We start from the raw sequence: 14,748 nt of genomic DNA, 5'->3' as shown, positions 1-14,748 counted from the left end.
AAAGAATCTACCACCACCTAGATTTTAAAACCCGTCAGGGTTCTGACCTGTACAGATAATGGTGAACAACCAAGTGAGGAAGAGAAGAACCTTAGCCCCGGGCTATTCAAGTTAAGTCTCAAGAACAGCTCTCTGTAGAGAGCTCTACACTCTCACATAATTAGCACAAGGGCCCAGGGCCTTCTTTCCCTATAAAGGAGCCCCACAAATCTCCTGTCCCTCAAAGGCCCAGGCTCAGGGCAGCCAGGATCACACAGCCACCTACCCGGATGGGCGGGACTTTGGGCTCCTCTTTGGTGGGCTGTGGCTTTTCGGGGTGAACACTTTCAATTGTGTTACGAAAGGACTGACGATCTTCAAGCCGGGGCTTCTTTTCGGGAAAGGAGGCAGAGGTCGCCTGCTCAAAGGATTTCCTCTTCTGATCCTTGGGTTCCTGATCCACGGTCTCCTGCAGCAAGCTGGGAATTCTGTCTGGAGACGCGGAGACACGTGCCTGGTCATTGGGACTGGGCTGGAGCCGGGAGGCCACAGTTTCCACTGGGAATTCGGGACTCTCTGGGTTGGATGCTGCGGAGGACGTGCCAGGTGGGTGGGGGCTGCCCACCCCTGCTGCGTCGGTCTTAGCCTCCCCGTCCTTGTGGAGGGGGATGTCTAGTGTCACAGACTGTGCGTCTTTAGCGATCTCTGCTTGTTCTGGCTCCTGTCTTTTGTACAGATTCCTTCGGGCTCTGGTTCGAAGATCTGGCCGAGAGCGTTTCTTGAAATGCCCATCTCGCTGCCGGGTGGCCGGGCCACGCTGTGGCCGTGTTGATTCTGAGACACGCAGGTCACTCTTGATTTCAGCCTCCTCCTGGCCCACATTCTGCTGCAATGACTCTTCTTTGGTTAAACCCAGCCTGCAAACCAAAGTCAGACTGTCAGCTACAGAGCAGAGAGAGCACATCCTCTACGTATGACACACACTCAGACACTAGACTTCTCAGAACAAAACCAATCTGCATGGTAATCATACGAAATCCTACGTCAGCTTCCTCACGAATGGCATCAAGTCAAATGAGAGTCCCGGCGACCTCCAGTTCTCAAGAAACATAGCAACACGCACAGCTTTGAGAATCCCTGCTTCTGCCCACTGCACCCCACCCCCACCCACCATCCCCAGAAGCCACACCACAACTCATAGCTCCCAGGGCCTTACTTCTGTCCATAGTAGTCTTCGAAAAACTTTTCTTTCCATTGTTCCACTTTCTTTTCCTTCTCCATTTCTTGTCGTATCCTGACCTGCATCTCATGAGTGAATTCACCTAGAGAGAAACAAAACTTTTCGAGTGGCATATTAAGATTAATATGCCTCAGGAAAAGCCGAATCCTGCTGTTCTACCATGTCAGGAGTTTACAAAACAACACGTGGCTTTGGGGAGCTTGGAAATCCTTTCCTACCCCTTACTATCTTCATGCTGGCTCCTGGTTCCCTCCCAGGCCCTCTCACGTCCTGCCCTTACTCAGGACAGAACTAACATGTCTATTATAAGGGAAATTGACTCCTCTCTAGGGTCCTCAGTCCTTGGAAAGCAAGCAACACACTGATCAAAAAAGCAGAACAAAACCAATCAACAAGAGAACCGTTCTTACCCCACACACAGGGAGAAGTTAACAGAGCAGGCTGAGACAGGCCTGCTGACGAGGTGGGCCCTTGGCTGACATCTGGGAAATTGGATTTCAGGAGGGTTCCCAGCCCCTAGCTGACAAGAACGGCTCACTGTGCCTAAACAGTTTATGCAAACCAGATGGTTTAATGGTGAGCACCTGCTTTCCTTTGGGGACTCTCGAATTCAGGTATGCACCAGGCAGAAGCTTCCTACATGATCAGCTCCCAATAAAAACACGAGGCACCAAGTTCTGGACGAGCCTCCCGGTAGACTACCCTTCACTTACATGCTCACATCTCCTTGTTAAGGGAGCTGAGCACATCCGGTGGGACTTCTCTGGGAGAGGACCTGGGAAGCATGTGCCTGGTTTCCCTCGTTTCCCTTTGCTGATTTTGGTCTATATTCTTTGCTGAAGTAAATTACAGCTGTGAGAATAACTACGGGCCGAGTCCTCCGAGCAAATCATCAAGCCTGGAGAGAGGTCCTGGGGACCTCCCAGCGCAGTTTCCATGTAGCCTCCCCGCAAAAGGCCCTGTGGTTAGGACTCTGCGTTTCCACTGCAGGGGGAATGGGTTCAATCCCTGGTCAGGAAACTAAGATCCCACATACTGTGCAGCCAAAAAATATTACAGAGAAGCTAATACTCACTCCAACTGACAATGTCTAAAAAGACAAGAGTACCTGGTGGAACTTAAAAAGCAGGTCAATGCCATGGTTACTGGAAAGAATAGGAGTTTACAGTTTTAATGATGAAGAGGCAACATAGATGAATATATATACACACAAAACAGTGAAAGCTAAAACACTCTTGTAGCTTCTTCAGAGCTATGGGGTATTATATCTACATCAATTAGAGGAAAGCCTGCCTTATAGTCAATACTCCTTGGGGGGAAAAAAAAAAGACCATTGAAAAATGAGTGTTTGGATTTTAAACACCAGGAGACAAGTGACACCACACATGGCAGGCACCTCTCAAGCCATTGGGATGAGAACGTCTACTCACCATCAGCCAGGCGTTCCCGCCAGCTCTGAGCTGCGTGGGTGAAAAACTCATTGTTCAGCGCACTACTGCTGAGACGTAACAGGCCATCAGTTCCCACCTAGAAGGAATGAGGCCAAAAAAAAAGGCACATGAATGAAAACAAACAATAAAGAATCTTAGGAAGAACAGAAGCTGGTGCAGAGAGCACAGGAAGCCTCCCATCCACACCTGTCTGTCTACTTCGGGCAGGAGGAAGAGGAGCTGCTGCTGGAAGTGGGACGGCAGGGCATGGAAGGTCCGCGAGTTGATCAGGGCCCGGAGGTTGGTGTTGACGAGAATGGACCCAGGCGTCTCAAAATCGATCTCTTCCCCTCTGTTGCGCTTCATTTGACCTGTAATTTTTTAAGCCATAAGAAACAAAATGTAGATTTTCAGCTTCTTAAAGCAAAAAAGCCAATGCCAAATGAGGGAAAACTTTGGTGGCAGCAATCAAACTACCCAGAACTTATCTGCACACATTCTGCTCAATCGTCTAATCTAGTCTAACCTATTGGTACCATCGAACTTGAGACTCTTAACACTTGGGCTGGCATCACCTCAGACAAGGCTCTTGTAGCACATTGTGTCACAGCCTGAAGGGATACTCTTCCCAGAGAAACTCAGGCCAGGGGCAGATTCGGAGCTTCCCTCCCAAATTTGGAGAACAGGCTCCACGAAGTCAATGGGAGAAATTATGAAGTTGTCGAAAAGCAAACCTAGTGAGTGTCCTACAGAAAAATCTGCAGAAGTCTTCTGTGAAGGGAGTGGAGAGGTCTGACCTCCAAGCAGAAAGGTAGTAAGAGGTGTTTAAAGCCCACTGAAATGTCAATGCCTCTCACAAAAGCCTCGGCCAATGGGATACAGACCTGTGTGAGTCTGAAATGGAGCACTGCTGAGGAGCTGGAGAAGCTGCAGGACAGCAAACCCTGCTGCCACGGGGGCAATGGCTTATTCTCATCCTCGGAAGCCAAAGTTAGTCTTCCTAATGGCTTCATGGAACCCTTCTACAAAAATCCAGCATGTGGGCTTTGAGACATAAAGCCAGAAGTAGCAAATGGCATACTAGCCTTGCTAAGAGCCCCACTCCGGGTAGGGGGTGCATACTACTGAGTTTATTTGCATGCCCCAAATGGATGGCTCCCACCCCACATACTAACTAGGTTATAAAAAAGGGCGTCTGATGGAGACTACAGATGTGGAGAACAAACTTGGCAGGATGCTACCAAAGAAAGAAAACAAATGCTGGAATACTCCACTGAGAAGTTCAGAAGCCATTCTCACTCAACTTGAGCACTTTCTGAGCCATATCAAGGCCGGCAGAGGCTAGGCCCTTACAGGGACAACAAGAAGCACTGTGAACCATCTGTGCCCACACAGAGTCCTCTCAGGCTAGCAGAGAAAACTCTGTGAAATAACCAAACTACAAGCTGAAAGCCAAAGGGAATAAAAAAAATAGAAGGCCACCCAAGAAGTAATAACACACCATAGAAACTACAAAGGAAGTGGAGCAAAAGACATCATCATCTCTAGGCCTGCAGGGGCCCCTTACAGGCAGGGAAATGAGTGCCAAGCCACTCACCTGTGGCCGGCTTCCGGAAGCCTCTCAGGAGCGGGGCAGGGTCCCGGGCGAGCTCGGCCTGGCCACGGATAGCAGCGCTGCCCAGGGCCGGAGAGCCGCCGCTGCTGCTGGACGGGCTGCCGCTCTCGCCATCGGCGTGGCGGCCCGAGAACCCTGAAGGCACAGCATTCCACGGGTCAAGAGCATCACGCGCCGCGCCCACGGCTCTCAGACAAGCTTACTTCTCCCAGCTCTCCCTGAGATGCTGCCAGCAATACCGGTGCTTCCATGGCCCAGCCTGGGGCTGTCAGAGATCACCACCTCCTGGTCTGGCTTTAAAATATCACGTAAGAATGCCAAACCGCTGTCTTTAGTTTGCACAGCACTGCACCTTTTACCAAGCACCTGCACACGCCTTCACCGGACCCTCACGACCGCCCCGTGAGGCCAAAGGGAGGGTGCGCAGCGGAGCCCGCGCCAGAACCTAGGTTGGGTCTCACCACCACGGTGCGCCGCCTGTCAGAGGAGGGCTCCTGACTGTACTGGCTTGGCACTACCTGGGCCAGAAACTGCTGCCAGAGGGAGGCAGGCCCCAGGACCTGAGGAAGGAGCATCACAACCACGAGGTGGCACGTACCTGATGCTGATTCCACGTGGGCCCCGTTTACCTTCAGAGGAGTCAGGACAACTCGAGGCAGCATCACCCCTGTCTTTTTCTTCTGCTTGTTTGCCTGTTTCCCCAGAGAGAATACAAAAGGAGACTGTGTCACCTGCAAGTCACACCAGCTGTCCCTCTCGGACCACTGTCTCCCCTGCTGTCTTGTAAAAGAGAATTAGTGTCAACCAGTAGGGGCAGATAATGCCGACAGCAGCAATGACTCAGGCTATGGAGCCACCGTGCCAAGCATCATCCCATACTGAAAAGAATGCACTGTTATACCCAATTTCCAGATGAAGAATCTACCCAAAGCTAGTGAGTGGTGGGCCACAATTCAAACTACTGACTCCCAAGCTCATGTTCTTTCTCCCCATTGTTCTACTTCTCCCTGCATGTTCCTAGGTTTTTCATAAATACAAATGAAATCATCCATCCACAGTAAAAAGAAAAAACAAACCACTCTGTTCTCAGATCTACTGCCCACTTTCCCTAAGGCCCACTTTCAAATGATACTAACAGGTAGAGACCAAAGTGATTTTCTGCACACTTCCACACGCTCACTGAACACAGCAGGAGGAGTTCTGTCTTGTACCTGCCTCTTTATCTACCCAGCCCAGTCACGAAGCACCCCCACCTGTGAGGAAGCTCTGCAGCTGTCCCTGGGGTTGGAAAGAGGCCGACTCTGAGATTCCGTAGAACAGGAAGCATTAGAAGATGTTTCATCGAGAGAAACTGGAAGAGAGGGAAGTAAAGGCTAGTCCCCAGTTCAACTGTTTGTGGCTCTTCACCCATCTTGTCAAAGGCACTTACCATCATTTTCACCACTCACAGTGCTGGCTTCATTAGACCCACAGCTCTCCACATCAGCTGTGTCCTCTGGCTCCTCTCCCTCCACCACAGCTGGACTGCGAGACCACTGCAGGGCATCCTTCTATGACAACAAGACATGACTCAGGTGAGCAAAACCCTACAAATCCTACAAGCACAGCAGTCATTCCTAAACACGTATTGCTTGTGGAGAAGCGAGATTTAGAATACCGATTAAATTCCCATCCCTTTCTAACTGCTTTCTTCAAAAATTCTTTTCATACATACATCAGGAAATTTAGATATAACTTTGCATCTAATCATTCATAAAACATTTATGAGGTGCCTCCTATAAGCTACATCATGCTAGTTTTCGGGTGGGGGGTGAGGTGGGACTAAGGAGAGGAATCAGAGCCTTGCCCCCAAATGAGTAGAGGAGAAAGTCCAAACTGTAACAATACAAAGCATGCGGATAGAAGAGAGCAGGGGCAGCCCAGAGCGGGGAGTATCTACTCACTGAGCTGGAGCAGAGAGGGCTTGGAGGTATAGAAAGGGGATTAGGACCAGGGAGGTATGTTTTCCCAGGAGATGGGTTGCTTGAGCTGAGTTTTAAACAGCAGACATGTGAGAAACTGGATGTGTGCACAGGACAGAGACAGCAAGAGGGCTGATGACTGTCGTGACACTGTGCTGAGGGATTAAGACTGATCTATTTTACAGTCTCTAAAGGACAGTAATCAGGAGAATGATCTGAGTTTTAGAAATTTCATTCCATTAACCATGGGAAGCCTGGAGGCAGGAAGAAGAGTTAAGACTATGACAGAAAGCCCTTGAAAAGGATAAAGATCTAAAGTAAGACAGCAGGAGAAAGGTTAGAGTGTAGAGGAGAGCGCCACTCCAAATTTCATCTCCTAACAGACATTTCTTCCAACAGTCTGTTGAAGAGTCTCAAATCAATATCCATTTCCAAGGAAAACTTAGGAGCTATCTTGAAACCAGGAAGGAGTATGAATGAATACTTGGGGATGGGGACGAGGGGGAGCAGAGACAGACTGGGGTGGGGATGCCTTCTTTGAATAAAAGTATGTGAAAAAGAATAGGCAAGGCTTCTTGGGGGGCCCAGGCAGTGTTGTTCAACGCCTGACTGTTGACAGCCATGGCCGGTCCCGGGGCTGCTTTCCGCCGCCTGGATGCCTTGTCCGGAGCTGGGGCCTTAGGCTTGGCCTCCTACGGAGCGCACAGAGCCCAGTTTCCAAATGCCTACGGGAAGGAGCTCTTTGACAAGTCCAACAAACACCACTTCTTACACAGCCTGGCCTTGTAGTGGTATCCCTGTGCAGAAAGCCCCTCTGGGCTCAATCCACAGTTTGAGGCATCCACGTGGGGGGTCTTGGAATGTACTCCCCACCAGACAATGGGGGACTACTATAGTAAGTCTTCATCAATTTATTTTCATGAATTTAAGCCAGTATCATTCTGACCTAAATTAATTAACACAAAATGGCTTTTTATATCTTTATCTCTTTTCCCTACCAACCATAAATGTGCCTCAAGGATCAAAAGCTAAAGAGTACTTTTAGTATTAATCTTGCAATTATGCTTATTGGCTGCCATGTTCTTAGAATGATGCAATAAATTTATTCCCTCAATCATACAGGCAAACTAACATAAAATACTCAATTTAATGAAGAAAAGAGGTTTATTAATCGTCAAAAAGGACCCCAAAACTCCAGTTCTGGCAAAAGTGTGGGGAAATCACAAATACTGTTGGTGAGAGTGAAAACGGTATACACAAGTTTATATATAGCCAGTGAGTTAAGAAATCTACGAGCAAAAATCTAAAAATGATATACTTTTTAACCCAACATCTCTAAGATTCATACAGGACACTATTTTAAAAAGGAAAAAAAATCAGTCAACTGAACATTAAAATTAATATTCTCTGTTCAGCAAATAATTCCATTAATAGAGTAAAAAGGGCAGGCTACTCTACAGAGTTGAGGAAGAGAGCTTCAACTCATATAACCAATGAAGAACTTGTATCTAAACTGCCTAAGTCAAAAAAAAAAGGCAACCCAAGGACTTGCCTGGCAGTCTGGTGGTTAGCACTCTGCACTTCCACTAAGGGGGCTCAGGCTTGTTCCCTGGTTGGGGAACTAAGATCCCACATGCCATGAGGTGCAGTCAAAAAGAAAGAGAAAGAAAGAAGGAAACGAAAGAAAGAAAAAGACAATCAGGAAGAAAAATAGGCAGACATGAATTAGGCACTATACCAAAGAGGACATCTAAATGGCCAACGTTCACATGAAGATACTGAACCTCACCAAGTAAGGAAGACACACCAAAAAAAAGCAAATTAAAACCATAATGAGATGCTATCACATCCACAAGAATGGCTAAAATTAAAGTTTAACAATACCAAGTAGTGCTAATGAGGATGTCAACAAGGACACTGAAAATGGATTCAAGCATTTGAGGATGCAGTTTGGCATTATCTGACACAGTTGAAGATATAAACGTCCTATAACCCAGCAAGTCAGTCCTAGGTTTCAATTCCCTGGAGAAAGACATGCATATCCACATCAGGAAGCATACCCAGATGTTCATGACAGCATCATCCGTAACTTCGTCTATAAACAAAGTGCCCGTCAACAGAATCACTACATGGACTGATCAATGACTGTACTGACCAATACTCAATAAATGGATATTACACAATAATAAGATCAGTGAACTACAGTTACTTACAACATGGATGAACTGTACTGTGCTCATGTAGGAGAATGCCCTTGAATCAATGTACACCCCTTGTGTCCTTTCCCTTTTTTAAAGAAAACTGAGGGATAATTTACAAAGAGTGAAATGTATACCACCTGATTAGTTCTGACAAATGCGTATCAAGATACAGGCCATACCCAGAACCCCTAAAAGTTCCTTTTGTGCCCCCTCCTAGTCAATCCGGACAAACATTGCCCCTCTCACCCAAGAGATAATGGTTGTTTCAATTTCTACCACTAAATACCAGTTTTGCCTGTTTTGGTTGTATGTGTAAATGGCATGTGGGATCTTAGACTCCTGACCAGAGACCGAACCCCTGCCCACTGCACTGGAAGCACAGAGTGCTTCAGCGCTGGGCCGCCAAGGAAGTCCCTCAGGCTCACGTCTGTGAGTCATCCGCGCTGCTGCACACATCGGCAGTTCATTACAACTTCACGTTTAAAGAAAAGCTGTAAGAATAAAAGCAGTACAAAGAGCACCTGCCATGTAATTTTTACCCATGTTCACCCGGTACCACAAACAAATGTTTTTAAAATACACATTTATTAGTTCGGAAGGCAACTGGCAAAGAGGCTAGTGATGAGGGTGAGGGGAACAATCAGCATTAATAAATAAAACCAGATAAAATATTTTCCCATAAGTCAAATTAAAAAAAAAAATCTATACTGTCTCTTAGTGAAGGCTGATTGATTGAAGGGTTGTTTAACGTGTATTATTAAAAGCTAAGAACATACCAACCATTCAAGAGTATATTAGAATTCCTCACCAATGCATAGCAAAAAAAAACAAGAAGACATTAGAAGAAATCAGACTATCATAATTTCTAAATAAGTATAATTAGCTACATTGAAGATCCAAGAGACTCCAAACTAGTATTCAGCAAGGATGTAAGATTTGAAATCACATCAAAAGAAAAAAAAAAGCCAGTGATCCTAACATCAGCAATAATACCAATGATTAGAAAATGTAATTTATAACAAAGAACATAAGTTACTCTGAGATAAAGCTCACAACAGAAACATAACCATTTTATGAAGAAAACAAAACTATCATGAAAGGTTTAAAAGCAAAATAAATGAAGAGCTCTATCATGTTCTTGAATTAAGACTCAACACTGTAAAGAAGTCAATTCTCTTCAAACTGACTAGCAGATTCAATGAAATTCAATAAAACTCTCAGCTGAATTTTTTTTTAGTAGTACTTGATTGTACAGAGACAAGCAATGGGCCACAAATAAGCAAAAGATATTTTCAAAAAGGAACAAGATGAGAGGCTCTGCTTTTTAAAAAAATAAAAATAAAGCTCTAATAAATGAAAGGAGTGGGGTCCCTGGTGGCTCAGACAGTAAAGAATCTGCCTACAATGCGGGAGACCCAGGTTTGATCCCTGGGGTCTGGAAGATCCTCTGGAGAAGGGAATGGCAACTCCCTCCAGTATTCTTGCCTGGAGAATTCCACAGACAGAGGAGCCTGGCAGGCTACAGTCCATGAGGTTCCAAAGAGTCAGACACAACTTAATGACTAACTACACACCCAAGTTAAAGGAGTAGATTAGCAGTGCTAGGGGGTGGGGAAGGGGAGAATAGGAAATGATTGCTAAAGGGTGTGGGGTTTCTTTACAGGGAATGGAAATGTTTTGGAATTAGATAATGGTGATGGTTGCACACAGTTATGAATATACTAAAAGCCACTGAATTGTACACTTTAAACGGGTAAACTATATGGTCTGTGAGTTATATCCCAATAAACCTGGATAAAAAATTGCTTACTAAATTCAATACCTTTGAAAACATGAACGAATCTAATAAAAATTTGTAAAAACCAAATAAAGAACATTAATGTATATAAAAAGCTTATAGATCCAAAGTAAAACATCATTAGACAATGGTCTATTACTATGTTCTAACTTTTTTATATGAACCCTAAAGGAAAATTAAAACTAGTAAAAAGCAACCTCTGTGTATGCTTGAGAAAAGGCTTTATCCTTTTTTAAAATACCTAATGTAAAATAAGTTCTTTGAATTTGAAATCCATTTGCATTATCACAAGCAATTTCAATATTACAGCTGTCAAAGAGAAAAGGAAGAGCTATTCTTTTGAAAATGAACACACTCTTTCAATTTAAAGAGAAGAAATTGTCTGAGATTTCACTAATGACAAAAAAGTAGTTTTCATCAACCAGAAATAAATTCCATCAACCAAAATAAATTGGTTGATGTGCCACTGATGGCTGCAAACAAACTTTCTAGTTGACAGGCCCATGAGCCTTCCTCTGAAACCCCTGGGTCTAGATGTACTTTAGAAGTTAGGACTTCCTGAATTTCAGAATGGCAAAATATCATATTAACACCATCAGCAATCCATAATCGTAAGATGTTAATGGTTTTTGAATTAACATATATGTACATACCAAGTGAAATAGGTTTAAAGTGTCCCTGTCAGTCTAGAGCAGAGATTTGCCACCAAATGAGTTTAGACAAGCCAGGTTTTTACTACCAAATGAGTTAGGAATAAGTTTTTTCAATTCTCAAAATATTTCGTATTTCAGTACTGTTAATAAGGGATTTATTTAGTTGGTGAGTCGTGTCAGTCTCTTTTGCTACTCCATGGACTATTATATGGCCCACCAACATCCTCTGTCCATGGGATTTCCCAGACAATACTGGAATGAGTTGCCATTTTCTTCTTCAGGGGATCTTCCCCACCCAGGAATCAAACCAGAATCTCCTACATTGGCAGGATTCTTTACCACTGAGCCACCTGGGAAGACCAAAGAAGGGATCACTAGACCACGGGGATTCCCGCGTAGCTCAGTCGGTAAAGCATCTGCCTGCAATGTTGGAGACCTGGATTCAATTCCTGAGTTGGGAAGATCCGCTGGAGAAGGAAATGGCAACCCACTCCAATATTCTTGCCTGGGAAATCCCATGGACAGAGGAGCCTAGAGGGCTTTAGTTCATGGGATCGCAACAGTTGGACACGACTTAGCAATAATCTCTTTCTTCTTTCTAGACCATTAAAAAGCACTTTTCTCGATAAAAATTTTAAAACATTTAGAAGTTTTATAATTCTACTTTTCTCACCAATAGATATAACATATAAAGAAAATGTAATGAAAGATTTTTGAGCCCCCCACAGACCAGCTCCATTTTACCCATTAAAAGATAGGGAAGTCATCTCCTAGAAAAATGTCACACATTTGCATATGAAGAGAACAAAAGTAAAAGGACAATCATTACAGCAGTTTTACTATTACAGTGTGTAACTGGGCAAAACTGGAAAAAATGTGAAAACCTAAATGTCTATCATTGGGTACTGGATAGATAATATTGATATGATATACTACTAAACGGTAGATAAGAGGGATAAGAAATACATCTATATAAACAAAGCACACATTTTTCATGGATACATATGAATAAGAAGGATGCACTTTAAACTGATGACAATCTTTGGTTGCTACTGGGAAGGAACAAGGGCCACAGGCCTGGATGGCATGAATAAGGATAGGGTTTGGTATGGAAGTCAAAGGCATTTCCCACTTTCTCTGCACAAAAGCTGCAGCTCCCATTTAAACAGGGTGAAATGAACACACACACAGCTCTCTGCAAACTCCTGCAGCCTCATTTGGAATGGCTGTATTTTAAAAAGCATAAACACACAAAGAGAAAGAAGGAAGAAAAGGCAGCACATGAGAACTATCAACAGAATTCTAGAAGATGAATAGCAGGAAGACAAGAAGTGACCGAATACTCAGCAAGGAAAGACAACTGAAGTCTAAGACCGCAGAAGGAAAAGTCACAATGAGCAAGCCAGCTGTACTGTAAAGTCCCCACAGGGACAGGAATTAAGAGGTACCACTTTCATACATTGGAGAAAGAAATGGCCACCTACTCCAGTGTTCTTGCCTGGAGAACCTCTGGGACGGGGGAGCCTGGTGGGCTGCCGTCCATGGGGTCGCACAGAGTCGGATGCGACTGAAGCGACTTGGCAGCAGCAGCAGGAGCCACTGCAGACAGGTGAGGCATGGGAATGAAAACAAGAGAACTGGTTGGAATTCTAAGAAGTTAGACCTCTCAGATCTCCTCTCTGTCCCCAGTCAGGCAATACCCTCCTCCGGATCCAGAAGGAAACAGGAGATTTATATTCTGAATGGACTAAATCAGAGAGGTTCTGGAATAGAGGGCTTCCCACATGGCGCAGTGGTAAAGAACTTGCCTGCATTGGAGGAGACAAGGGTTCGATCCCTGGGTTGGGAAGGTCCCTTGGAGAAGGGAATGACTACCCACTCCAGTATTCTTGCCTGGAGAATTACATGGACAGAGGAGTCTGGCAGGCTACAGTCCCTGGGGTCCCAGAGTCAGACACAACTGAGCGACTAATGCTTTTCTGGAACAGAAGACACTAGCTCAAGGAGTACGGAGAGAGTGAGGTGCCACACTCTGTAAGCCAAAGCATTAAGTCAAAGACCTGTACAAAATGGTGACACCACTAGCTCTCTCCTTCAACTTGACTCCCAAAGCTCTCCCAAGTGGCAGCCCTACAACTCCAACCCCAGCCTGCTCTCTGCTACCTGGCAAACAGCGACCAGCTGAAGAAAAAACACCTTCAAGGTACAGATAATTGGGAGAATTTCAAAAACACAACATCCAGGTCCCCACTCGACGAGAGTCGACAAGTAGTGCCCGCAACACAGAATGTGTCAGTTCTCACCGTGAATGATCTATCAAGGACCACCAGATAAGTAAGCACGAATGCTACATGAAGGCTAGCAACCAAAATAAACAAAAGGGGGAACTGAAAGAAAACAGAGATAATGAAGCTCCCACAACAAGTACTCTGAGAGACAAAGACAAGTACAAAATGCTATTTTAAAAAATAAAATGAAGAAACATCTGAGAACATGAGCAATGTGCTAGTAATTTAAAATAATACCAAAAAAAAACACACCAGCAACCAATAGGTTATTTCCCAGAGAAGTGACTCAAAAGAAAAAGAGAATAGGCTGCATCAAGAAAAGTCCCACATACAACAAACAGAAGTTCCAAAAAGAAAAAACAGAAAAGGACAGTAAGAGGATAGTAAGTTTTCCCAAAATTAAAAGACCTGAGTCTTCAGGTTTAATAAGGCAAAATGCCCAGCACAATGAATTGAAAAAGACCCATTCCACAGCATGACCCCACACTTCCAATGCAGGGGCACAGGTTCCATCTCTGGTCGGGGAACTAAGATGCAGTGTGATGCACCCCAAAACAAAACCAAACAAAACAGAAGAACCACAAAGTATCCTGGAAATCACTCTTTCATTTTATAGATATTCCTCATTCTCTTCTCAGCTGTATAATGCTCCACGATGCAAACATACCAAAGTTTGTTTATGCAACTACTTTCCCACATGAAGGCATTTAGATGGCTTTTAAATATTTTACAAATAGAAACCCCACCGCCTTGAATAACCTTGTGAATCTGTGCTTTTATATTATTGAAGGTGTATCTTCAGGGTAAATTCTTGAAGTAGAAACGATGAATCAGAAGGTAGATATAAAAGTAATTTTGTTAACAGCCAAGTTGCCCTGAAAAAAAGTTGTACTGATTCGTGTTCCTATAGCGAAGTATGACAATGCCTGTTTTCCCACAGCCTTAAAAGGAGAAAACATTGTGATACTTTAAATTTTGTTGCTTTATGTGTTTCAAGTAACACAACCACACTGAAGGAGGGCAAGGGTGGATCTAAAGCAAGTAGCAACTCCTGAAGATAATATTTTAACTACATACACATAGGCTGGCAATTCTGGAAGCATTAAATGTTTATTCTAGAACTTAGCAAATAAGTAGATACAAAGTAGATAAGTAGGGAGCCAAACCTAAATTTAAGAGCCAAAAAATAACAAAGCTTCTGTAGAAGAAACTATAGTAAATATTCACTGGCCAAGAAAGATTTCTAAAACACACCAACTTTATCCTTTAAAAATGTTGATAAAATGATAAAAATTTGCAATTTCTCAAAATTGCAGATTTCTAATCAAAGACAGCTTAATAAAAATGAAAAGGCAGGGACTTCCCTGGTGGTTCAGAGGTTGGACACGGTGTTTTCACTGCCATGGCCCTAGGTTTGATCCCTGATCAGGGAACTAAAACCCCACATACTGTGAGGGGACGGGGGGAAGATCTTAAAAAAAAAAAGAAAAGGCAGCCAGCAGACTGGGGAAAATATATGCAATATGTATATCTGACAAAGGATCTGTATCCATAGCATATTGTTTTTTTAAATCTATGTATCC

At 44.2% G+C, this 14,748-nt stretch overlaps 1 protein-coding gene across 3 annotated transcripts in view; it reads right to left on the bottom strand.

Moving 5' to 3' along the window:
* The window catches only part of ASXL1 (ASXL transcriptional regulator 1), a 64,028-nt gene that overhangs the window by 5,071 nt on the left and 44,209 nt on the right, over positions 1-14,748 (bottom strand). For 2 of the 3 annotated variants that reach the window (XM_061437240.1, XM_061437241.1), the window contains exons 4-11: positions 5,694-5,814; positions 5,518-5,615; positions 4,863-4,956; positions 4,247-4,399; positions 2,857-3,020; positions 2,650-2,746; positions 1,196-1,301; positions 266-896 (exon numbers count right to left, since the gene is read on the bottom strand). In XM_061437240.1, the coding sequence (XP_061293224.1) occupies positions 266-896; positions 1,196-1,301; positions 2,650-2,746; positions 2,857-3,020; positions 4,247-4,399; positions 4,863-4,956; positions 5,518-5,615; positions 5,694-5,814 (1,464 nt within the window). The remainder of the gene's footprint in view (positions 1-265; positions 897-1,195; positions 1,302-2,649; positions 2,747-2,856; positions 3,021-4,246; positions 4,400-4,862; positions 4,957-5,517; positions 5,616-5,693; positions 5,815-14,748) is intronic. The other variant, XM_061437242.1, reaches the window with a different exon arrangement.

Source organism: Bos javanicus, chromosome 13, assembly GCF_032452875.1.
Source record: "Bos javanicus breed banteng chromosome 13, ARS-OSU_banteng_1.0, whole genome shotgun sequence".
Taxonomy (NCBI): domain Eukaryota; kingdom Metazoa; phylum Chordata; class Mammalia; order Artiodactyla; family Bovidae; genus Bos; species Bos javanicus.
The sequence above is the reverse complement of the archived record's forward strand: the minus strand, read 5'-3'. Positions and strand labels throughout refer to the sequence as shown.